The sequence below is a fragment of the Prionailurus viverrinus genome, chromosome X (genome assembly GCF_022837055.1).
Source record: "Prionailurus viverrinus isolate Anna chromosome X, UM_Priviv_1.0, whole genome shotgun sequence".
NCBI lineage: Eukaryota > Metazoa > Chordata > Mammalia > Carnivora > Felidae > Prionailurus > Prionailurus viverrinus.
Window position 1 is genome coordinate 9,817,835 of NC_062579.1, and position 26,647 is coordinate 9,844,481.

Genomic DNA, 26,647 nt, shown 5'->3' on the forward strand with positions numbered 1-26,647 from the left:
TTCCCAGAACTTGTATGATCTTATCAGCGCCCCAGAACTTTCCGAGCCATCTGAACCCTGCGTCCAAGTGCACTCCAAGAGTCACCGAGGGGAAGGGGTGGAGAAAAAACTTGATTACTCCCCTTGTTGGATGGAGTACTCAGTTCTGAAGTGCTCTAGACCTTGACATCTCTTTCCTATCTTCTCTGGTTGGCTAATTATGGCTAGATTAAGTATTACTGGAGTGAGGTGAGAGAGGGCATTAAGTTCCAGTTCTCAAAGCTGAGCTGCTTATAAATGCCCAGCCCCTTATGTATTTTCTAGGAAAAGGCAGATAAGATTGCGCTATCCACCACAGCCTCAATTTTCACTGCAGTTCAAGACAACCTGAACCATGTAGGAAGAGCACAGCGATGACCCCCCCTAACGCCCCCCACCCCCGCTTCTTACTTCCCGTATTGGGTTCTTCAGCCCAGGAAGAGTCTTTTAATGTAGTTTGTGTAGTTATTGGCATGTTTGGTTTTCAAGAAATGTTCCACTATGAACCACTGAGAAAAGTCAAATGACCCACCTGAGAACAGGAAACCTGCCTTACTGCTTACTTGAGATGATCTTGACAGACACAAGACCACATTGTATCTCCAAAAGAAAAATACAGTGGGCACAGGGGCTGCCTAAGGGTGTTAAATACTCCTCCAACGTAAAGGGAAGTGTGGAAATCCCTAACAGAGCAATATAAGAATATTATTTAAAAACATGGGGGTAGGGGCACCCGGGTGGCTCAGTTGGTAGAGCACATGACTCTTGATCTTGAGGTCTTGAGTTTGAGCCCCACGTTGGGGGTAGAGTTTACTTAAATACATACATACATAAAAATAATAAAATAATAAAAGCTTGGAGGTAAATATCAGGAGAACCAGCTGGAAGACTTGAGGGTGGCAGAGAGGGGGTAAGGATTACTGAATATTTTCATTATAGGCCTTTTGGAACGAGTTGGCTTTTAAAACTTTGTATGTAGTATTATTTTTAATGAAAATACAAATTTAAAGCCCAAACAGTACAATCTATCATTTAGACCTTCCACTAGGGTGTTAGTTCACATTATCCCTGCTGTTTTCAGAAGCAATAACTACAACCGTCTCCGAACATGATAGCACAGAAAGAAATCCCAAGGTACAGCAGCCACAGTGATCCTCTGATTAAAACACGCTAGCACAGAAACCAGAGGAGAAGGCACAGAAGAGGTTAGAGAAAAGATGGGGGTGCAGGTGGAAGTAGCTTTCCAATGGCGAACGATGCCCCGAACGGCAGTGAAAGGAGTAAAGCACAGCAAGAACTGACAGGGGAGTCGCTGTTGTCTCTGGGCTGGCTCAGAAGGCCACATCTGGGGATTCTCATCAGACACTCAGTCTTCTGATGGAAGCCAGGCACAAGCCAGTGGAATCCAAACACACCAAGGGGAAGGTTGGGGAGGGTAGAGAATACACCGCAGTTCTGGACAAGCCAGGCCCAACCAGCTGCCTTCAGTTACAGTCGCCTCCGATGAGCTCGAAAGTTGCCAGTAGGACTGCCTCTTGGGTTATAAGCAGCCTGATTCAGCAACAAAATTCGGGAAAACGTCTCTGTGCCTGGTATTTCCCTCCACAAAAAGCCTGAGAGACATCAGTTTCAAAACATATCCTTTATCGTGACTGGAGTAGTTAAAAAAAAAAAACAAACTCAAATATGCGTTAGTTTTAATCCCAACATTTCCAAAATACCGTACATTTGCATCTAAGAGGAAAATGCCTCTTCCACTGCAAAAGGACTGCCTTGGCCTGCTCTGATTTTGCCGAAATACTGGCTGTTGTCTGATCCCCACTACAGAGCTGTCCTTTCTTGGAACTGAGCCAGCCATATAGCATAAGAAAAATAAAAAAGGATCAATAAGTAACGAATATCGGTGGTGATAAAGCTTTAGATGTAAAAGTACCACATAAGGATAAATACAGCCCTGATTAACCTTTACCGAAGTTTCCGCAGCCCACGATAAAAGTGTAATGGGTTCAAGACTGGGTTCATGCGTCCCAGATGCCTTAACAACAGAGTCTACGGAAGTTATGGTCTCTTATCAAAGATGAAATTCCAGCATACGAGTTAGTACACACTGACTGACCCAACAGAGTCCTGGTTAGGTCAGTTTCCCTCACGTCCCTTGCCTTTGGACATTTCATTTGGGGACGCTGAAGGAGCCTACTCTCCCAAGCCAGCTGTTTCCAGTCTCTCAGGCAACACACAGTGATTTTTCTCAGACTTTCTACTATATTCCGCAAGTATTCTTTACAAGGATTTCCCCAACCCATTCCCTTCTTCCCGTCCATTAGTTTTTCCTGATCATTTTTTTTTTTCAAGCCTGCTTCTGATTTCGATTCTTGATGACTCATGTTCAAGTTGTGCACAAAGTACGAACAAAGTGATGTTCAAATCTATACTCTTCTGCACGTGGCACTCAGGTCCCACCTCACTCGGGAACCCAGTCTGGCTAAGCTCTCCCAAAGCGTCCTAACCTATGGTTTCTACCTTGGATGGACAGGTTCATTGCTGATGGCTCCCCTGCTCCCCTCCCCACCACTGCTCTACACCTATATCACCTCTTCATTACTTTTCCTAAAATGCCTTGCCCCCCCCCCCCCCCCATTCCACATGGGCCCATGCTTTCGGGCACCCTCCAGTTCTCCTTACTGACCCATGATTAATGCCATGTTATTATGCTAACCCTACCAAATAAATAATACGTGGCAAAAGAGACTTTGCAGACATGCGTATATTAAGCCTCTTGAGACGGCAAGGCTGTCCTGGATTATCTGGGTGGGTCTGATGTAACAACAGGGTCTTTATAAAAGAGAGGCAGGAGGGTCAGAATCAGAGAAGGAGATAGATGACAGTGGCGGTCAGAGAGAAAAGAGAGAGAGAGAGACTGGAAGACGCTACATTGCTGGCTTTGAAGATGGAAGAAGGCACCATGAGCAGGCAACCTCTAGAAGCTGGAAAGGCAAAGAAACAGATCCTCCCCTAGAGTTTCCAGAAGGAATGGCAGTCCTGCCTGCCTACCCACTTTATACTTCTCCAGAACTGTAAGAAAACAACCTGTGGGGCTTTTGGGGGGGTGTTTTTTTTTTTAATTGTGTTGTTTTAAGCCACTAAGTTTGCGGTAATTTGTTACAGAAGCCATAGGATACTAATACGGTCCTAATACGGTCCTTCGTTGTATACAACCTTAGCCTCCTCCATCATTTCCTTACCTGCCTCCTCTCATAGGCTAAAGGGTGGGCTCATCAAGCACAAGGACTGGAGCTTCTTCTCTGTCTCCAGCAGAGTCCAACACAGTGTCAGATTCCAACTGATGGCTCCACAATGAAATCTCCCTGGATTTCTATCAGAAACGAGCAGAGCAGACGAAGGGGCTAGTGGGCAGCCTAAGAGCAACGGAAGGGTTTCGGTCCTGAGCCGCAGATGGATGGTTTCAGCATAGGGGAGGGGAGGAACAGTGCCCCGCTCTGAAGCAAGGCACCCCTGAGCCCAGGCACACCTCTTACCCAATGCAGGACTGTTACATTGCCCTGTCTGTCTCCCCAGCCTGCCTCATCACCAGCAGCGAGATGATGGAATCCACCAGGGTGAAGGCACGGAGCAGTCCCATAAGTACGTTTATATTTTCCAGTGTTTTCAACTCATTTTCCACCAGGAAAAGAAGGCCTGTGTTACTTCCATCAGAAAGAAAACATTCTTATACCTTCAGGTGTGAACATAACACATAAGTCCTGCCTCTGGGCCTCACGCTAACATTGACCAGCTCTCCTCACAGAAGCCCTCCTCCTGAGGGGGGCAGGCAGCACGGCAGCTGAGGGGGCAGCCTCGGCCTGGGCCAGAATCCCAGCTCTAGTACTGCCCAGTGCTGCGACCTTTAGCTAGTCCTTGAACGTCTCTGGAGACTGCAGGTAACAGTGGTATCCAGTTCACGGGGGTGCTGTGAGGATTGATCAAGGTAAAGGGCCAGGGTCGGCCAAGGGCAGCACTCAGCCACAGGAAGGACCAGCCCTCGCTAAGCGTGGGCTATGTGATCAGGAGGCCTCTGTGACCTCAGCACAGGCGGGCCCCAAACCGGGGAGACGCAGGGCCCAGGCAAAGGTCGGAAGTGGAAAAGAACGTGAACTCTGCAGCAGTGCACCAAGTAGGCTGGCGAGGCAAAGCTGTGCTTTGCTGGTCAGACTCTTTTCAAAACCTCAGGATCAAAGACAACACGAACCCAGGATAGCACTGCCTGCCCATTTTGTTTTGCAGGGCCTGACACTGACTCTCCTCCCAGAGGTGCTTTTCAAGGCACTACCTGCTGTGGGCTTGGAGTCGAATAACACAGCTAAGGAAGCCTATGGTACAGGGGCTTTTAAAATAAGTTACTCTTGGCATCCCTAGGAAACACTTAAGTCTGTCCAAAGATCAAGCAATTGAATGGTGAGGTGATAAATAACCTTTGCCTCTCCATTTTTCCATTACCAGTCTTGTGCCTTGTCATTTTTTCCCCTTCTGTAGTTTCAAAATGCACTCTTTTGAACACACCCTGTGTTTATCGCCCGTCTCCATGTATTTTTAGTTAATGTTTCATGAGAATATCTAGTGGTGGATTTCATGTTTCTCACTGCGGGTTTATCCTCACACTTGAGAACACAGGTAAAGAGAAACATAAGAGACGAGAGATGGGCCTGGCAGAGCGGAACAAGTGAACATTTCAGACCTATGGGTTGTTTTTCAAGTTCTGTTAGTGTTTACTACAAGCATAAGTTCTGACAACAAACAGCATTGGGCCTCACTTATTATTTTTTTAAAGATTTTATTTTTAAGTAATCTCCACACCCAACGTGGGGCTCAAACCCATAACCCTGAGATCAAGAGTTGCATGCTCTACCGACTGAGCCAGCCAGGCATCCCAGCACTGGGCCTCTGTTAATCAGAAATCCTCCCTTGAAACTATAGATGCGTAGCCTGAAAGACTGTTAACCAACACTGTTCCAAATGTCTCTCTTAGGGTTAATTTCATATGCACACACCCTATATATACAACATATGCCATGTGCTATACATAACATATATCTGTCATACAATATGCAGTTATTAAAATTATATAGTTGTATATCATATAGTTATTAAAATCATTTCTTTGATATGGACTCAGGAAATATGACAATCGCCACGTTGATTTTAGCTCACAGGTGGTAATTTAAGAAAACCGATGATTTAAGATGTTTTTACCACATTTGGAGAGATTTGAATTTGGCCTGTGATAATGGCATTGTGGTTGTGTAGAAGAATCTCCTTGTCCTTACGAGACAAGATTGCTGAAGTATTTAGAGGAGAAATCGGTCTGCAACTGATTCTCAAATGAATCTGGGCAAAAGGTAGGTTGGGTGTTCACTGACCACTCTTGCAACTTTTCTGTAGATTTGAAATTTTTTTTTAAGTTATTGGAAGAAAAAGATATTTTTTTTGCTGTGATTGTTCAACAAAAGCTGACTTCCTCCCAAGTAAAACAGAGCATAAGCATAAAAACACTAGAAATTCTCTAAAATCTTCATTAAAATGCATTGCCAAAATCAGAATATTTTTGCATAAAATCTTACAACTAAAACCAAAATGCTTATCTTTACTCCAAGAAGTGAGTTCATATACATTCAATACCAGTGGGTACCAAAGTCAAAGAATCTGTAATAAAAGCAAGAATAACATCTACAAGGACAGTGAAGGCACATGGAGTGATAAATTCTCAGGACTGCTGGGAAGTTCTTAAGAAACTATAAGATTTCACATTTGTTCTCCAAGGTAAATAAGGCCCTAGAAGTTTAGAACTGAAAAGTGTCAGAGAAAAATACAGTCCAATAGCTCAATGCTCAATTTATACATGATATAATGAAGGGTCAGAGAAAATTATACAAGCGTGGAAGTGTGCAAGTATTTAAAACCTGATGAGGACTCTTAAAGTCAATCTGAAACCCTGTATTGCGAGTTACAATCAGTATTAGATTAATGCCCTTTGGAAACGTCCTTGTTCTTTCACAGAACTCTTTCCAGTAGAAATAAATTTAGTCTCCAATTTTAAATCCTGGCAGTTCCACAAGTTTGAAGTATTTCCAACTGAATAAAAGTAAGTCAAGTATTTTCACAAGTTTTTAGAATGATTAACAAAATATATTGGGGGAAAAATAGTTATACACCTGAAACTAATGTAAAATTGCGTGTCAACTGTGCTTCGATTAAAAAAAAAAAACTTTGTATATATGGTAAGGAAAGGAGTAATGAGAAAAAAAAGCAGATACGAGACCAATAAATAATAGAAGAGTTGAAAAATGATCATGCGACTTGGTAACCTTGCTTTGTCAAATAAAACCACAAATTATTGTGTATCCTCTCCTTGTTTCTGAAGTCTGCTTCTCAGTGATACTTCTGTCCATTCATTCATTCAGTTGTTCAAGTATTTAAGGACCTAATCTGTACAAAACACCACAGGGACTTCCACAGCAATGCTGTAATTTCTTAGACTATATAGTATTGACCACCCACGATAGCATTTTTTTCTGCATATGAAGAAAGTTACTTTTTCGAGCCTAAATATGCAGCCAAACTGAAAAATATACAACTCTCCATAGTTAAGCTTTCCAAAATGTGAACACTCAGCAAATACAGTAATGCCACATTGGAGGGAAAATACAATGTAAGGGGGGGAAAAAAATCCAAGTTTACTCTTGGGACTCTGAACCATGAAGCAACTGTTAAGGTGGCCATTTATTGGATCTTGCCCTTAATTATGAGGTTCATGCAGTCTCAAGCTTGGGTTTCAAAAACCATTAATAATTACCCTTAAATGGCAAACAAAAGGAAAATTTCATAATCAGGGTGGTGAGTCCGTAAAGACTATAAAAGTCACGATCCTGCTCAACTCTTCACACTCCTATTTGATTCTTCTAGCTGCCTTGCTGCTGGGCAACCAGGTAAGTGTGATTTTAGTACTTCCTGGAGCTCTTTCTGCTTCTTTTCAGAATGGTTGTCAAAGATACAGGTCAGGAGAGAAAGTGGGTTTGTGCCATCTAAAGATATTACCAGTAACTTAGAGGCTAAAAGCTGTGGTCAGGTTTCTTCAAGACCACAGCCTACAGAGCACAGACCAGGTACATAAAATGTGGAGAATGTCACAACTACTAATCAAAACGTAAGGCTCCAGGGACTGTCTCGTAACAGATGTACTCTAAGAATACACACTGAACATACTAAGATGATTATTTTTACTACACCAAGGAAAGAGCCCAAAGGCACTGAAGTGTTGGCAATCATCGGTATAAAACTCCAGCTCAGCTTTCTGGTGAGCTCATTCCTTTCCCGATTTACAGGACACCAAAATGAGTGCAAAAAAGTCTCCTGAAGAACTGAAGAGCATTTTTGCAAAATACGCAGCCAAAGAAGGTGATCCAGACCAGCTGTCAAAGGAGGAGTTGAAGCTATTGATTCAGACTGAATTCCCCAGTTTGCTGAAAGTGAGTGCACAACCACAGAGCCCACGAACGGGGACTCTGATGGTGACAAGGGAGGATAGGGGAGGGGAGAGGCTGAGGAATGCAATACCCATCCGAGCTGGGTCTAGGCCAGAGCACACAGCAGACAAGGTGCGGGCATCTATTGAGCAAGGACACTTGAATGTGTTTCCCTCCCTGATGGCAGACCACATTTCAGAAGGCAAGTACCTGGAAAGCAGGTTCCAAGCCTTCTATGCCCTACAGCCTGGCACAGAACTCTCCATGACCAGCCAGAGTAAAAGGAAGCAATGGTCGCATTTTCATGAAGTTAGACCTACAGGACCCACATGTCACCCTGGGTTCAGCACCTTTGTGCCAGGCTTCAGGAAAACAAAGAGGTCTGCAAAAACATCATTGGTTGGCCTTGGACGTGCTTCATTGTTATAGGTAGGATCTGTCAAGAAGACCAATGCTTATTTGGCAATCTGAAAAGAAAACCCACTTTGCGCTGACAAATTGCCATCTGGCGACACCCATTTATATTTCAAAACCATTTAAATTTGTGTTAATTTGTGTTAAGCACCTAAATCTGTGTTAATGAGGCAGCCATGCATTGCTAAACAACTTCCAGGAAGGGATTAAATCTCTTTAGCCCTACAGTTTCTTGTCAAAACTGTTGCAGAGTTGTCAAAATCAAAGTGCATCTTGGGGCAATAAAGAAGAGAGGCAGGCTGATTCTCATTGCTCCAAAATACTTTCTTTCCTTCGCAACTAAAAGGGATCTTCAAAATGGAAGCACAACTGTTTCATCTGACTTGGTTACTATTTAGCTGTAACTTCAGAAGAAACCATTTGCTGCCCAGATTTTGCCCCTTCTGCCAGTATGACGTGTGAGAAGGTTCTCACTGTAGTTGCTGAGGTTTCTGTTTTTAGTACTAAAGAGTGGCTGAATTCAATGACCTTATAATCCAATCTTGCCTCATTTTCTTACAGTTAAAATATAAAGTAACTTTCAGAAACAGTTAAAAGTGTTAGCAGAAAAGGGGATTTTTTTTTGAACTTTCTGGATTTTTATTTTATTTATTTATTTTTAAGTAGGCTCTACGCCCAACGCAGGCCTTGAATTCACAACCCTGAGATCCAGAGTCAGATGCTCTACCAAGTCAGCCAGGTGCCCAGTAAAGGAGACTTTTTAATTAAAAATTAAAACAGGGGCACTTGGGTGGCTCAGCTGGTTAAGCGTCCGACTTCAGCTCAGGCCATGATCTCATCATGGTTCATGGGTTCGAGCCCCATGTCGGGCCCCGTGCTGACAGCCCAGAGCCTGGAGGCTGCTTCAGATTCTCTGTCTCCCTCTTTCTCCAACTCCCCTTCTCAAGATCTGTCTCTCTCAAAAATAAAAATAAACCTTAAAAAAATAAAACAAAGGTCTTTGAGAAAGATTAAAATCCTTTTTCTAATGTTTATTTATTTTTGAGAGAGAGAGAGAGAGAGAGAGAGAGAGAGCGGGGGAGGAGCGGAGAGAAAGGGAGACATAGAATCTGAAGCAGGCTCCAGGCTCCTAGCTGTCAGCAACGAGCCCAACGCCCACCTTGAACTCACGAACCCGGAGATTATGAACTTCAAAATCATGGCGTGAGCTGAAGGCAGATGTTCAACTGACTGAACCACACAGGCGCCCTGAGAAAGACTAAATTCTAAAAAACACTCTGAAGTTTTTCCAAAAGGAAGAAAAATTGTAATAGGAAGGAATAATAATAAAAGAAAAATAATAATCAGGAAAGCCTAGGCAACCTACTCAAATAAGTGGTTTTAAAAATTTTTTTTTTTTCAACGTTTATTTATTTTTGGGACAGAGAGAGACAGAGCATGAATGGGGGAGGGGCAGAGAGAGAGGGAGACACAGAATCTGAAACAGGCTCCAGGCTCCGAGTCATCAGCCCAGAGCCCGATTCGGGGCTCGAACTCACGGACCACGAGATCGTGACCTGGCTGAAGTCGGACGCTTAACCGACTGTGCCACCCAGGCACCCCCAAATAAGTGGTTTTAAAAGTTAAGACTGCGGAGGGAGATGCCCAGGTGGCTCAGTCGGTTGAGTGTCCACCTTCAGCTCAGGTCATGATCTCACGGTTTGTGAGTTCAAGCCCTGTGTCAGGCTCTCTGCTGTCAGCACAGAGACTGTTTTGGGTTCTCTGTCCCCCTCTCTGCTTCTGCCCCACTCGCTCACTCTCTCTCTCTCAAAAATGAATAAACATTTATAAAAAAATAAAAGGTAAGAGCAGGGTATTTTTCTATATTTTCCTATGGTTTATGTTTTTACTACAAAAAGCACATGACTTACAATTTTGATAAAGGTAAGAATCTGCTTACCAAGTCATGTACCTGATTATATTTTCATAACGATTACTAAGGTTTTCCAAGCTACAGTCTTTCCATCATCACCTTGCATGGTTTAGAATCTAGCAAATGCCTCAGGAAAAGTGTTTGGTATTTATACAACAAATGCTGAGTAACTAACTTAGTTTAGTCTTCTGATGGCAGCAAAGTTCCAAATGTCTATAGGAATCTTAGGGGTTAAAACATATTTTGATGTGGCGATCAGTTGTACAACAATGTCAACATACTTAAGAGTAGTGAACTGTTCACTTAAAAATAGTTAAGATAGGGGGGCGGCTGGGTGGCTCAGTCAGTTAAGCATCTGACTTCAGCTCAGGTCATGATCTCATGGTTCATGGGTTCAAGCCCTGCATCGGGCTCTCTGCTGACAGCTTGGAGCCTGGAGCCTGCTTCCGATTCTGTGTCTCCCTCTCTCTCTGCCCCTCCCCTGCTCACATTCGGTCTCTCTCTCTCTAAAATAAATAAACATTTAAAAATTAAAAAAAAAAAAAGTTAAGATAGGGGTGCCTGGGTGGCTTAGTTGGTTAAGAGTCCAATTCTTGATTTCAGCTCAGGTCATGATCTCACGGTCCGTGAGCTCAAGCACCACGTCAGGCTCTATGCTGACAGCTCAGAACCAGAACCAGGAGCCTGCTCTGGATTCTGTGTCTCCCTCTCTTTTTCTCTGCTCCTACCCTGCTGGTGCTCTCTCTCTCAAAAATAAATAAACATTAAAAAAAAAATAGTTAAGATGGTAAATGTTGTGTGTTTTTTACCACAATTTTAAAAAAATTGAGGGGGCGGGGGTCGCCTGGGTGGCTGAGTCAGTTAAGCGCCTGACTTTGGTTCAGGTCATGATCTCACAATTCATGAGTCCAAGGCCCGCGTCGGGCTCTCTGCTGTCAGCACAGAGCCCACTTCAAATCTTCTGTCCCTCTCTCTCTCTCTCTGCCTCTTCCCTGTGTGCATCTATCCATTCTCTCTCTTTCTCTGTCTCTCTCTCTCCCTCTAAAATAAACATAAAAACATTTTTTTGAAGCTGATTTATAAACTAAACTGTTATTTCAATGAGTTTCCTTGGTACTATTTTGCCACAGATAAACTCCTACCTGAAAGGCAGAAATATAATGGCCTTAAGATTTGAGTTTTAGGGCAGAGACAAAAATTAAGTCTGCATAAGACACTTCAGAGTCAGGGGGCACCAGGGTGGCTCAGTCGGTTGAGCTTCTGCCTTCAGCCCAGGTCATGATCTCACAGTTTGTGGGCTTGAGCCCCGCATCGGGTTCTGTGCTGACAGCTCAGAGCCAGGAACCTGCTTTGGATTCTGTGTCTCCCTCTCTCTGCCCCTCCCCCGCTCACACTCTGTCTCTCTCTCTCTCAAAAATAAACGAATATTTTTAAAACATTAAAAAAAAAGAAGACACTACAGAGCCAGTAGTCAAAAAGGAGTCAGGCTTAACATGATCTCTTGTAACATCTCAAGCAGTGGTTCTCCAAACGTGATGGGTCCTGGACCAGCAGTATCAATATCACCTGGGAGCCTGTTGGAAATACAGATTCTCAGGCCCCACCCCAGGCCTAGTGAATCAGAAATTCTGGGAGTGGGAACTTGTCCATCTGTGTTTACTAAGGTCAGCAAGCCCATCTGGCGACTCTGATGCATGCCAAAGTGCGAGAACCATTGCTCCAGTCATCCTGCACAGCGTAGAGGTGGGCCGAAGCCCAGGGTTTGGGAAAAACTGGTGTGATTCGCAGTTAAGGGGTTAAGCTCTAGGGTCAATGTTTGAGCCTCAAGCCCTCTCTTTATTTACAAGCTGCAGAACAAGTCAGCAACTGTCTCAGAGCGCCAGTTTCCTCATCTGTAAAGTGGATCTCCTCCAGGGGGCGGTTGGGGAGCACTTAACAAGCTACAGAAAGACTCGGCACAGTGCTGCCTAGGTTATATGCTGGCCCAGCCCTGGGAGCCAGACACAGAACTAGCTCCCAGGAAAACTTGGGGCATGAACCCTCCAGTGTTTGTGGGCCATGGGCTCCTTGGCAGTCCAGTGAAGCCGCAGATTCCTTCTCAAAGGAATGTTTTTAGAGGCATAAAGAAAAATAGATCGCACAGAAAACCAATTACAGTTGATCCTTGTACAACATGGGTACAAACTGCGAGGATTTTTTACAGTACAGTACTATAAATGTATTTTTTCTCCCTTGTGACTTCCTTAATAACACTTTTCTCTAGCTTCCTTTATTGTAAGATACAGTATTTAATACATGTAACATACAAAATATGTGTTAATCAACTGTATATGTTATCAGTAAGGATTCCAGTCAACAGTAGGCTATTAGTAATTCAGTCTTGCGGGGAGGCAAAAGTTATCCTCAGATTTTCGACTGTGTGGGGGGTTGGTGCCCCAACTCCTGCATTGTTCAAAGGTCAACTGTATATTAAAATGCACATTATCAATATTAAAATAATAAATGTGTGATATAGGAAAAAAAATAAAAAGATAGCCAGTTCAGTGACAGGGAGCATGACTGCAGCTAAAGTTGGTCTTTCCACCTCCAACCATGTAATTGAAACTTTAGCTGCCTTCTTGGGACACAGACCCAGTGTCTCTCATTTCAGAAAATGTGTAGCAGTAACTGATTTATTTTCTCTCCTCTCCCTATCCCATCCTTCTTGTCTAAAACCAGGGCCCCAGCACCCTAGATGACCTGTTTCAAGAACTGGACAAGAATGGAGACGGAGAAGTTAGTTTTGAAGAATTCCAGGTGTTAGTCAAGAAGATATCCCAGTGAAGGAAAAAAAACAAGACAATGTATCATTCCAAAAGAAGAGTGCCTGGGATGTGGCCCTATTCTATATGGAATCACTAATGTCTCTGGTTAATTCTTTGCAATTATAATGGTTTGGCTGTGAAGGCCAATTACTGTTAATAAAGAAATTCTTAGACATGTCTCTCCTTGTCAAGTACTGACCCCCATGGCTCAATAGATTTGAAATAACCTTAGTCTAATGCATATAATTACATAGATTTTTTTTTAAAGGCTGAGAAGAGTTCCACGATCTTCACGAAGACTACAAACATGGCATCGGAGGCTTGGAAGGAACTCTGACGTGCCAAACCAGGGCCCTTACTCCAGTCTTCCACCAGAATAACCCTTTTCCTGCTCTCCCTCCCCAGCCACTCAGGGCTCACATCATTTCCAGTTCCAACCCCTATTTCACTCTAGTCAATAGCTGGTGAGGAGCAGACTTCAAAAAACACATACTTGTCTTAAAGTCACCTCTGGCGCTTGCTGTGGTTTTTGAATCAATGACCCTCTCCGGGAGCAGAAGCAGATAGAGGGCCCTCCCAGCTCTGGCATCCCGTGCTGCCGGGACTCTCCGGATCTGAGAAACAGCTGGGGGGAAGGCGGTGGAGGGGGGGGGGGGGGGGGAGTGTTGCTGGGGAATTTAACCAAAGAAAAGAAAAATGACTTTTAACCCTACCAAGAAACAAGGCAGATTTTTATACACAGTGAGGAAATGTTTAAATACAATTTGTATCATTCTAATTCAACACAAGAGCACTCTCATTGCACCAAAAACTTCAAACATTTCTAATGACTAATTATATTCCACTGCAGGGAGACCCCATAATAGTCTCACCTATTTCCCCATTGTGGGACACTTTGACTGTTGTCATTTCTGATTCTTCTAAACAATGCTATACTAATGAGTAACTGTTCTTACCTCTGTCAACACACCATATTTCCCTCCTTAGGAGAATTTCTGAGAAGTAAATGTCTGAGTCACAGTATATGAATATTTTTATGGTTTGTGAAATAGACCACTTAATTGATTTTCCAAAAGGTTGTATTGATTCAGAAATCTACAAACAGGTAGGAGAACGCCAGCTTCAATCTCCAGACAGCATTAGTTGGTCTCATTTTAACAACTTCATTAGTCACCATACTGCACATCTTCTACTCATTTCTAGTTTTCATAGGGATCCCCATTGACTTTACTGCTGGATATGGGTTTGTAAAAGATAATCTTTCTCTTGTTTAAGAAGTCCCCTTCTCAGGACGCCTGGGTGGCTCAGTAGGTTAAGCATCCGACTCTTGATCTCAGCTCAGCTCTTGCTTGATCTCAGGATTGTGAGTTCAAGCCCCACATTGGGCTCTGTGCTGGGCATGAAGCCTACTTAAAAAAAAAAAAAAAAAAGTCCCCTTCTCTTCCTAGTTTGTTAAGAGATTGTGAGCAGGAAGGTCTGGGTTCTATAGATTGCCTACCGAGCATCTATGGACACACGGGGGTTCTCTGTTTTGTCTGATCAATATAATACATTAACCAATTCAACCCCCAGGTTAAACACGCTCAATTATTCTGTAATACTGTTAAATTGGGCACTCTCGTATTTTATTTCAGATTTTCACATCTTTATTAATAGCCAACATTAGTCTATAGTTCGGGGTTTTATTTTTTGTTAGCGGTGCTTTGTTGACTTCTAATATCAAGGTCATGCCAGCTTCCCATTTTAGCCTGAATTCTGGCTCTCAATCTGTCCCTCACAGAATAAATGTACGTAATCTCTTTCAACTCCAACATATATAAAGCAACTACTACGGAGAGGACATTACACAAGATGCCAGAGAAATAAACTTCTAGCCCTCTGAGATCCGAAGTCCGTAAGTCTGGGATCAGGTCAGGGAAAGGCTTAATCGAGAAAGTAGTATTTCCAGCTGGAATTTGCAGGAAGAGCCTTGAGGGGAAGCTGCAGGGAAGTGGCAGCACTGGGCTTCAAAAAGAGAGAAAACACCCCAAGTAAACACATCATGTGCAAGTTCAAGGCAGTTTCAGAAACACACATACTACATTTTGGTTGCAAGGCCAGCTACGAGGAATTAGAGGGCACGAGGGCTTTAGATCATGAGAGTCCTTGGTTGCCATGATAAACCAAGGTCAGAAGAAAGGGAGAGGAAGGGTGTAGGAGGCATAAAGTGATGTAAATGTGCTTTAGGAAGATGAGGTGGCAGCAACAAAGAGGTTGCAAGGGGTGGGGGGGTGTCAGCAGGGTGGAAGCTGGGGCTGGGCAGGAGGCCTCCAGGGCAGATGGGGCAAGCTGGGAAGGCCTCCCGGTGGCAATGCACAGGAAACGCAAGGTAGAGATACCTTCTCTACCTGGCTAAGATTTACTGACTTGGACAAATTAGTCTGACAGTCTTCAAGAAGGATGAAAAAGCATGAAGGGTTGTATGTAGCATGGGTGTACATGTCTATTTCATTGGCTTCCTTGGCCTGGTTACCAACAGTGAGCTCATCTCCCACATCCAACAGGATTCACCTGAATTTCCTTTTTTTTTTTTTTTAAGGTTTATTTATTTTTGGGAGACAGAGAGACAAAGTGCAAGCAGGGGAGGGGCAGAGAGAGAGGGAGACACAGAATCGGAAGCAGGTTCCAGGCCCTGAGCTGTCAGCACAGAGCCCTATGCAGGGCTTGAACCCACGAAGCACGGGATCATAACCTGGGCCAAAGTCAGATGCCTAACCAACTGAGCCACCCAGGTGTCCCTGAATTTCCTCTTGAATCAACAGTACCCAGCTTGTCAACCACAAAACATCAATCTTCACTAGACTGCAGGCTCCACCAGGGCAAGGATTTTTATCTGTTCTTTCACTGAGGTATCCCCAAGTCTAGCTCAGAGCCTGGCATGTGGGACAGGTTCAGTAGCTATTTGCTGAATGAATGATTCCTGAGTATCCAGTCACTAAATCTCATTGATTCATTCCATAAAGCTGCTCTGCCAGCCAGACCTTTCTACTCTAACTCCTGCTCCAACCCAGCTCCTTGGATCGCAGACTGAGGCTGCCTTAACATTCAACCAGGTACTGTGTCTGGAGTCTTCTCTCCCCTCTCATATCTCTGTCTGTCTGTCTGTCTCTGTCTCTCTCAACAGTTGAATCTTTCTCAAGCACTCGTTCTATTGGAAAGCCTTCAGCTACGAGTACGGTATTTGCATACTATGTCAAAGTTGACAGGTATTATGTTACTGGTTCCCTATTGCCTTCAGTATAAATTTTGACACTGATACTCAAGGACCCCCACAAATCCGCACCAATCTCCCCTATTTCCCACCACTTCCCTATGGGAGCCATATGCTTCAGCCAACCCACTCGGTATTTTATAGGCAAATCTTGGACATTCCGGCCTAGCCTAACCTTCCCCTCCTCTCTATAAAGTCTCCAAGCCTTTGACAACCATCTCTTCTTACTATAACCCACAGTATTTTTCCCCTGACTCTGAATTCTTAAGTATCTAAGGTCTACCTGTGCTGTGCAATACTGTAACAATTAGATCACGTGGCCACGGACATTTAAATCAATTAAAATTCAATGAAGTTTAAAGTTCAGTTCCTGGGCCACACTAGCAACATTTCAAGTGCTCCATAGCCCCACGTGGCTAGTGGCCATCTATCATATTGGATGGCACAAACCCAGAGCATTCTACCATGGCAGAAAGTTCTAGTCGACAGCATTTGCTAGCATTAACGCACACACTGCCCGTATGTTTGGTTATCTGTTTTGCCAGTCTATGTCTTGAAGCCCCGGCTAAGCTTGCAATACACTATATTTGGGACTGCACTTCAGTGGACAAGCTCCAAATGCACAATGACTTTTTTTCTTTTTAATAATCTCTTTCCACTAGCATCCAGTTATTTCTACTGCAGAAAAATCTTTTAAGTGGTTGAAATACTTATTCCTAAAGCATTTCCCATTGAGCTCAACGTACAAAAGCTCTTGAATGCATTAGCTTTGAAGTACTCATTTAGCCATTTATTGTTAAAATTATAGACCAACCTGGTGATTCACAAATGGGGGCTCATTCCAAGCACCCACACTGTCTCCTTTCAGGAAATAGGCCCGAGTATGGGGGAGGGTCGGGTGAAGAAGATGCCCTTGCCATTCATTGGACGGCAGCCATCATGCCTAGAAGAATTTTTCTTTCCCAATAGAAAGCAGTTTCTATGGCTAACAGCCTAAAATCAACTCTGAACCTACTGCCCCCACAGAGACAGGATTAAATGACTATTAGGCTATCAGACTGGTCCATAAAGGGCTATTTTACCCACAGTATAGCTGCCTTCTTGACAGCTGCTTTGATGGCAAGAAAAGTTCGTTAGCCCAAACTAAGCTCCAAATGACTTCTGTAAGGCGATTTTGTTAGCTGGGAGACACTCACTCAGTGTTCTAAATGCCAAGCAGTCTTCAAAGTAATAAAAAGTGGCCTGAAAGGTTTCTCTCGGTGGCTGGCTGGATTTTTTTTTTTTAATGTTTCTTAATTTGCTTTCCATGTAAAGTTGTTGAAAAATAACATGGAAGAAAAAAAAATATCTCGAACAGGGCTTCATCTAGAGGTAGGAAAATGTTATGCATTAATTATGCTTAATGTACAACACAAACGACCCTTCACCTGAATCGACTTTTAATTATGTGTAACTATTCCACAGATCCACTGTGTCAGATGTGAAATTCATTTCGACTTTGAAAATCCTTGGATCAAACAAGGGTAAAAGAAGTCCTACACATGATAACTAAAATTGAAATATATCAGACACCACAATCGCAAACGTCCATTTGAATCTGCTTCAAATGCTTCAAATTTCTCCCTTTCCCTTACCAATACCATTGTCCAGGTGTACATGTGTTCACTGATATGTTCGAAGGTGGAACATGGATTTGTTTTCAGAATGTTACATCTTCTGTAAATTCAGGTTTGTTTTAGTTACTATTTTCAATAAACAGAAAAGAAATGCTAAAACGTAAGCATATCCACATACCTAAATATTGGAATGAGATCCTTCTTCCCATATATGTCTCAAAAACCAAAAATATTCTAAATATAAAAAGTACACAATGCCGTGAACTGGAGAGATCCGAAGCCAAATTCAAGGTCAAGGGTGTCAGCAAGCAGCCAAAAATCAGACTTGCTATAGAATCCTAAATATTCTACAAATTCACATAGCCTTCGGGCTTACCTTGTGGATTAAGCAGAGAGATGACACAATAAAATAAATTTTATCCGCTCTCTCCTGGTACTCTCAGAGTCTACCTTCGTTCTTAGATAAAAATCTACTTCTCCTTTTATGTGTGTAACAGATACCTCCTCTTAAATATCTCTCCTGGGTGCCAGTGTCTCTACTAGGTAAGAGACATTTACATGCATAAGGGAAATCTCCATCTGTAAGGGTGTCTTCCACTCCACACCAGGAAGAGGACGACTAAATCTCCAGAAACTCATATGAATGGAGAAAGCATGGATTTAAATCTGCATAACAATCATGCTCTTGTTTACTGTGTTTTTCTGGGTAACCCCCCCATTACCGGCTTCCCACTCCCAACATCTGTCTTTAGCTGGAGAAGTTATTTAATATGATGGCTTGGGCCATTTGGGGGAGTTACTCAGTTTTCCTGGGTCTCTCCCATGTATACAGGAAGCATACATGTTCTGAAGCTTTCTTTGCTTTTGTCCTGTTAATCTTTTATTACAGGGAGGCCTCAGCCAAGAACCTAAAAGGGAGGAGTAAAAGTTATTTTTCCTCCTCCACACCTATGAAACAGATTTTAGCAGCAAATACACCCCAGAGGAGGCTCCTGGCTTCCAAATTATTTACTTTTTCAGCCAGAAGGGCCAGAATGACCATTACCCACTGTAAGTCATTGTTATTTGCTCAAGTTTAAGTGATTTCCCCAGGCTTCCTGGTGTCTGCCGCCTGGTGATTCTATTACCCTAGCCTTTTTCTTTAATAGGACTTCTCACCATCATCACAAATGCTGGCTCTTAAGGCTATTTTTCTCCAACAAACTGATTGCTGGCCATAAAGATGTTCAGTAGCAATTAAGTTTTATTGTTCCCATCTCACTTATGAGTATAGAAGCTATCAAAATGCAAAACGCACAGATCGTCAGACTTAGTAATTCTCCTTCTAGGAACTCATCCCATAGAAGTGTGCACGTGTGGTGCAAGGACGTATGTACACGGATCCTAATTTGCAATATGATTTAGGGTAGCAAAATAATGGACACAACCTAAATATTCATCAATATGAGACTGGTTAAATAAAAGACGCATATAGCAGGGCAAGCATGTGGAAGTTCCCTGTGCACTGATGTGGAGTGATCAGTACAAAAAGCAAGGGGGAAAAGTGGCTCAAGCATGCTAGCCAATGGATTTGTTGAAAAGGAAGCACATAACCGTATACGTGTGTGGGTATATGGGGATATGCGCTCACACACACACACACACACACACACACACACACACTCACACACACACACACACACACACACGGTGCAAAGAATAGTCGACAAAGAATTAACCTTGCCAAAGCTATGTAATAGTGGCACCTACTGGTAAGATCACTTCCTGTCCCAAAGTATTACCTTAGGAAAGAAAACCCATGATTTGCCTGCACAGCCATTTCAGCCATTAGTCAGGAAATATGTTTGTAATAAAGCTTCATAAGGAACTCTTCGCTAGTATTAGGTCTTCTGAGCATAAGACTTAAAAGTACCATCTGGCTGGGAAGTTATGGTTCATTATGGTCTGAATTGCAAGCTATAAAAAGGAGTGAAGAATATCTCTATATCCTTCCGTGGAGTGATCTCTGGCATATAGCGTTAAGTGAAAAACGCAAGATACAAAAAATTGGGCAGAGTATGCTATCATTGATCCAAGAAGGAGAGGGGGTTACAAGTAGACATATAGGTTTGCTTGTATTTTGTAAATGGAAAGAAAACATGTTTAAAAAAAATTAATGACTACCATAAAGGAAGGGAAGGAATGGGATGGAGGAGAGAGGAACAGAAGTGGATTTCTCAAAATCAGTGGTTCTCAATGGGGGCTATTTTGCCTGTGTCCCCAGGAGATGTTTGGCAAGGTCTGGAGGAATTTTTAGTGTCTCAGTTGGGGGTTGGGAGGAGTGTAGTACTGACATCTAGTGGGTACAGGCCCTGAATGCTCCTGAACATCCTACAGTGCACAGGACAGCGCCCCCTCACCCCCCCCCCCCCCCCCCCCCCGTCGCCACAACAAAGCATAACCCAGCCCAAAATGTCAATAGTGCAAATTATATATCTAATAAGGAACTTGTATTTAGAATACATAAAGAACTCTCACAACTTAATAATACAAAGACAAGGGGTGCCTGGGTGGCTCAGTCAGTTAAGCGTCTGACTTGGGCTCAGGTCATGATCTCACGGTTTGTGAGTTCAAACCCTGCATCGGGCTTTGTGCTGACAGCTCAGAGCCTGGAGCCTGCTTCGGATTCTGTGTCTCCCTCTCTCTCTGCCCCTCCCTAGCTCACAGTCTGTCTGTCTCTCTCTCAGAAATGAATAAACATTAAAAAAAATTTTTTTAATAATAATAATACAAAGACAAATAATCCAACTTGAAAACAAGCAAAGGACTTCAATACACGTTTCTCCAAAGATGATATACAAGTGGCCAATAAGCACCTGAAAAGATGTTCAATATCCTTAGCCATTAGGGAAATGCAAATCAAAGCCACAAGATACAACTTTACACTCACAGGATGGTTATAATCAAAAAGACAGATAGTAATGGGGTGCCTGGCTGGCTCAATTGGTAGCATGTAACTCTTTATCTCGGGTTGTAAGTTCAAGCCCCATGTGAGGTGTAGAAATTAAAAATAAAATCTTTTTTTAAAAAAAGACAGACAAGGGGCGCCTGGGTGGCTCGGTCGGTTGAGTGTCCGACTTCGGCTCAGGTCATGATCTCATGGTCCATGAGTTCGAGCCCCGCGTCGGGCTCTGTGCTGACAGCTCAGAGCCTGGAGCCTGTTTCAGATTCTGTGTCTCCCTCTCTCTGTGACCCTCCCCCGTTCATGCTCTGTCTCTCTCTGTCTCAAAAATAAATAAAAACGTTTAAAAAAAAATTAAAAAAAAAAAAAAAAGACAGACAATAACAAGTGTTGAGGCTGCGAAGAAATTGGAACCCTTAGACACTGCTGGTGGGAATGTAAATTGTTGCAGCCACTTTAGAAAACAGTGGGACAGTTCCTCAAAAGCTTCAACATATATTGGAGCGCCTGGGTGGCTCAGTCGGTTGAGCGTCTGACTTTGGCTCAGGTCATGATCTCATGGTTCAGGAGTTCGAGCCCCACGTCGGGCTCTGTGCTAACAGCTCAGAGCCTGGAGCCTGCTTCAGAGTCTGTGTCTCCCTCTCTCTCTGCCTAACCCACTCTCATTCTGTCTCTGTCTCTCTCAAAAATAAATAAACATTAAAAAAAAAAAAGCTTCAACATACAGTCACCGTATGACCTACAATTCCACTCCTACGTGTATATACCCAAGTGAAATGAAAACATGCGTCCACACAATAACTTGTACACCAATGGTCATAGCAACATTACTCACAATAGTCAAAAAGTAGAAACAACCCAAATGGCCATCAATGAATGAATGGATTAATAAAATGTGTTATGTCCATATAATGGAATATTATTCTGCACTAAAAAGAAACAAAGTACTGATAGATGCTATAACACAGACAGACCTTGACAACATTATACTAAGTGGAAGAAGCCAGTCACAAAACGCCACATATTGTATGATTCCATTCACATGAAGTATCCAGAAGAGGCAAATCCATAGAGACAGAAAAGAGATTAATGGCTGCCAAGGGCTAGGGGTGATAGTAGCCTGGGGGTGTCAGCTAAGTGGTATGAGGTTTCTTGTGAGGTAATGAGAATGGTCCAAAATTGACTGTGGTGATGGTTGCACAGATCTGTGCATATGATAAAAGCCACTGAGTCATACACTTCAAACGGCTAAATTTTACGGTATATAAACTGTATCTCAGCAACACTGTTGAAAACAGCAATCACGGGCACCTGGCTGGCTCGGTAGGAAGAGTATGCAACTCTTGACCTCAGGGTCATGAGTTCAAGCCCCACGTTGGAGGTAGAGATTACTAAAAATAAATAATAAATAAACTCAAAAAAAAAAAGCGATCACAATGGTCAGGTATGCACTCTCACAGAGGTGGGTATGAGGCACAGAAGGCAGAGGCAAGAAAAGAAAGGAGGTCAGGATACACTTCCCAGGATGAATAGGAAGTTGTCAGTCATCAGGTTTGGTTTACTTTTCTAATTAAATTTTTCATTGGTTTTAGTGAGATCCCATGGGAAGGGAGGTTGCAGGAAGGGGGACATCTCAGGTATAGGGAATACATCTAAAAAAATCGTTTAGATTGTCCAAACATAAACCCCCAAGTGCAGAAGGGATGGGGACACCAGACGTGAATTACAGCACCCCCTTATCCATGGTTTCGTATCGTCGGGGGTCAGTATAGCTACATCGCAGCACCTGCGTCAGTCACCTAACCTCATCGCCTCACATACACATTTTAGCACCTCACATCCTCACAGGAAGGAGGGTGAGTACGGCACAGTAAGACATTTTGAGAGCCAGAGAAACCACATTTGCGTAACTTTCATTACAGTACCTTGTTATCATCGTTCCATTTGATTATTGTTGTTGTTCATCTCTTATGTTCATCTGTGCGCCCAATTTATAAACTATCACAGGTATGGATGGATAGGAAAACATAAAGCATATACAGGGCTGGGACTGTCCGCAGTTTCAGGCAGCCCCTGGCGGCCGTGGCATGTGTCCCCCATAGATAAGGGGGGACTGCTATAGCAAAGCCGCAGGAGACACAGCGCAGTGGCCTTCAGTCCCAGCCAAGAACCTTGGACTGAATATTTCCTAGGAAAAGGAATCCGTGGAAGATGAGGAGCAGCGCAAAAACATTGTCACGTTTGTCTCAGAAAGACCGATGACTGCCAATGTGGAGACTAGACAGACGGGCGAGGAGTCCAGAGACAGGACAGCCCATTTATTTATATTAGCTGTTATAAATTGTTGTCACAGTCGATTTCATCGTTTCCTAAACATTAAGCTTGAAAACAGACGCAAAGAGAGATCAGTCCAGGATTGTGTCTTTCTTCAAGGCACAGCTGACAAGAGGGACTATTGAGAACAAAGCAGGTGGTACAAAAATAATAGTAGCAGTAGTAATAATAATAATAAAATCATATCTAACTTAAAATGTCCTGATGTTGTAAGGAAGAAATAATAATAATAGCCCCTTGTGAATTTAGGTCAGAGCTGGAAACAAAATGACAGTGACCCAACCCAGAAAGATAAACAAGGCACTTACCACAGGAACACGGGCATTTGGCTCAAATTCTGTGGAATCAGCATCTGAAGATTAAGAAATGAGTTCAATAATTCACTAATATTGCTGAAAAACAGTTTAAGTAATAAGAATTTTTTTTTTAATAAAAGTTATTAGCAGGGCACTTGGGTAGCTCAGTCGGTTAAGCGTCCGACTTCTGCTGAGGTCATGATCTTGCAATCCGTGGGTTCAAGCCCCAAGTCCGGCTCTGTGCTGACAGCTCAGAGCCCGGAGCCTGCTTCAGATTCTGTGTCTCTATCTCTCTCCGCCCCTCCCCCACTCACGCTCTGTCTCTCTGTCAAAAATAAATAAACACTAAAAAAAATTTTTATGGTTATTAGCAAACAGCAGGCTTACCTTTCAAGTTAAGGCAGTTTCTTGCAAACTCTATCACTGCTAGTTGCATCCCGAGGCAAATCCCTATTTGAAAAAGCATATATAGAAAATGGATGAACATATTTTGTATTGCTTCATATTTCCCATTCATTTGCTTACTGTCAGTCTCCTCCATCTAGAATGCAGGGTCGAGAGAGCAAGACTGCCTGCCGGGTTCACTACTGTACCCTCTGCACTCAGAACAACTGTGGCAGAGGCAGGAAGGGGGATTAGACGACTTGGACTTGAGGAAGAAGGAATTCAAGGTCAGAAAAGGGCAAGGGAAGACAGGGCAAGGTCCAAAGGCAAATCTGCCTCCTTCCAGAGGCCTCTAAATAGAGGCATAGGTGTGGGCTGCACAGCCGTGCCAGAGCACCTGATTCCTTCCGAGAATATCTAACAACACCCCGACTCAAGAGGGAGACTTCACACTCCCTCTTCTTGGAGGGCAGCCTCAGGCTGGCCAGCGGGCAGGGAGCTGAGGAGTGGGAAGCCTGTGTCAGGCTGCCGGGCCCAGAACAGCCCTATAACCTCCCCGCCGAACACCGGCATCTCCAGGCGGGCTGGAACATGGTGGAGAGCAGGGAAGGGAGATCCACAATGGAAGCCAAGAGAGCTCGATGAGGAGAAAAACAGACACCTGTGTAGCTCCAAGCTGTCACATGGATGGGCCCTTCACCCGTCTCCGCATCCACCAATTCTGTCCGCTAAACGAATGCCAAGGAACACTCCAGATGTCATTATAGACACATCTAAGGTATACAAGGGACTCATCAGAGAAGAGCAATCCACATACTTGGCACACCAGAACGGAAGTTGGTGGGCATGAAACAGCTGGGTGCATTGGGGGGGGGGGGACTTCAGAAAGTTCCATATGGCTAAGACATAAAGAGACACTGTGGTAAAGAGAAAGCTAAAGAGTTGCAAACTATTCTATGCAGTGAAATCTGAATAACACTAAACACGTTTGGACAAAAACCGAACAAGATGACTTCGGAAGAAAACAGTGGCCCACATGAGCTCAGACTGGGCCAACAGAGCAAGGTATCAGGGTATCTGACTACTCCTGGCTTCTCTTTTGAAAACGGATTGCAAGTGGAGGGCATCTAGGAAGCCACTCAAAGGACAGGAGGCAGTGGGGAAAATGAACAATGTGCTGATATAAAAGGCACCGAAGCCAGTCCACACGGTCACAAACCCACCAGTACAGCCAAGCACGGGGTGAAACACAGCCTGTCCCCACTTTCCTTCCCACACCCCCCAGCCCCTGCCCGATTTGATTTCCCAGCTGCACGGCTGCCATTACCCCATCGAGGGGCCAATTCATCTGGGTTCACTGGTCCAGAAGCCACACTTTGCAATTTGAGCAAAGGCATTAAAAAGACCTCGCTCGCTCTACCAAATTTTAGCAGAGCTCTTCCTGTGACGTTGGATGGTGTGACTGTATTATCTTTTCTAGTTTCAAGCAGTGAAAACACGGATTTGGGCCCTGTGGCCGACTATTTGCTACTTGAATGTTCAAATCCGAGTTCACACCCTTCACGTGAACAAACCCTATGAAATGTTAGCCCTACTAGATATCAACAATCTAATAAACTCGTAGTTAGGATCCATAAACATGAGTTTTACCCAGGAAAGGGATCTTCTTTGTCCGTGCCCAAGAGATTGCCTGGAGTTTTCCCAACGTTCCTCGGATTCCGAAGCCTCCTGGCACAAGAACGCCACTGCAATCGATACAAGACGAGGGTGAATTTGACGTTGTCTTTATTTTTAAAACTCTTATTCTCAGCCGCTCGTGTTTACTGATCCCAAGTCCAACACTTGCCATGGTTGCTAGAGAATATGCTTGAGGTCTATTTTCAGAATTGATGACATGATTTCATCATGTCCTGAACTTTCTTCTTGAAATCCTCCCAATGTTATGAAGAAGATGGAATAACTTTTCACAACTGACTTCAATCTATATTTTCTGATAGGTCTTGGTGGTCTGTGAGCATACATAGTGACTGAGAAAACTCAATTTGCTTTAAAATGCCACTGAGAGAATTGTCTGAATAAAAATAGGTTAAGGTTCTTTTAAAAGTACTATTATAGGAGCGCCTGGGTGGCTCAGTCGGTTAAGCGGCCGACTTCGGCTCAGGTCATGATCTCGCGGTCCGTGAGTTCGAGCCCCGCGTCAGGCTCTGTGCTGACAGCTCAGAGCCTGGAGCCTGTTTCAGATTCTGTGTCTCCCTCTCTCTGACCCTCCCCCATTCATGCTCTGTCTCTCTCTGTCTCAAAAATAAATAAACATTAAAAAAAAATTTTTTTTTAAATAAAAAAAATAAATAAATAGTGGCACATGAAAATTTCCTGGCCAGGAGATACTTTAGAAAACTTCTAGGCAAACACTCATTTGAGGAGACAAGAATTCAAGAGATAGTTGGGACGGTCATGCTACCCTCACAATACAGTGCTGCCCCCCAAAGTTCTGTTGATTACTTATAAAATAAAATCTAGGGGAGTCTGGGTGGCTCAGCTGGTTAAGCATCTGACTTCGGCCCAGGTCATGATCTCGGGGTTCGTGAGTTCGAGCCCCACATCGGGCTTTGTGCTGACAGCTCGGAGTCTGGAGGCTGCTTCAGATTCTGTGTCTCCCTCTCTCTCTGCCCCTCCGCTGCTCACTCTGTCTCTCTCTCTCTCTCAAAAATAAACATTAACAAAATTTTTTTTAATTTAAAAACTGCACCAAAATTAGGAATTGAGGTAAATCCAATCATTATGGAAAAAGCACAATGGCATTCTGCTAACTGGTCCTGGACAGTCCTCAGCACTCACTCAGCTTTGCATAGCTTCTGCCAAGCTTCATGGAATTTCACCGGGTCCTCGGTTTCGGTGGTCTGCTCCAGATCAAAGGAGTCTATGTACTAAAAAACATCCAACAGATTAAAAGAACATTTAAGAAAAGTGATACTCAAAAATACTAGAGGCATCTAACATTGTGACCCAATTATTCAATAACTACTTATTATGCAAAAGAAAATGCTGTGGAAATAACTGGAAGCTGCACTTAATCTAGACCCAGACACTGCAGGAAAGATGGGAAGGAGCACCATCGGGAAAGTCTCCAGGGGGCTGATGTCCAAGAAGCTCAGCCCTGG

General features: G+C 43.5%; 2 protein-coding genes across 6 annotated transcripts in view; one reads left to right on the plus strand and one right to left on the minus strand.

Moving 5' to 3' along the window:
• Positions 1–26,647, minus strand: part of CTPS2 (CTP synthase 2) — a 105,078-nt gene that overhangs the window by 38,778 nt on the left and 39,653 nt on the right. For all 5 annotated transcript variants that reach the window (XM_047843451.1, XM_047843453.1, XM_047843452.1 and 2 more), the window contains 4 exons: positions 26,325–26,413; positions 25,137–25,231; positions 23,490–23,552; positions 23,115–23,158 (listed from right to left, as the gene is read on the minus strand). In XM_047843451.1, the coding sequence (XP_047699407.1) occupies positions 23,115–23,158; positions 23,490–23,552; positions 25,137–25,231; positions 26,325–26,413 (291 nt within the window). The remainder of the gene's footprint in view (positions 1–23,114; positions 23,159–23,489; positions 23,553–25,136; positions 25,232–26,324; positions 26,414–26,647) is intronic.
• S100G (S100 calcium binding protein G) lies at positions 7,404–12,684 on the plus strand. The gene is made up of 2 exons (XM_047843457.1): positions 7,404–7,538; positions 12,580–12,684. Exons 1-2 carry the CDS (start codon positions 7,404–7,406, stop codon positions 12,682–12,684), a joined length of 240 nt encoding a protein of 79 aa, XP_047699413.1.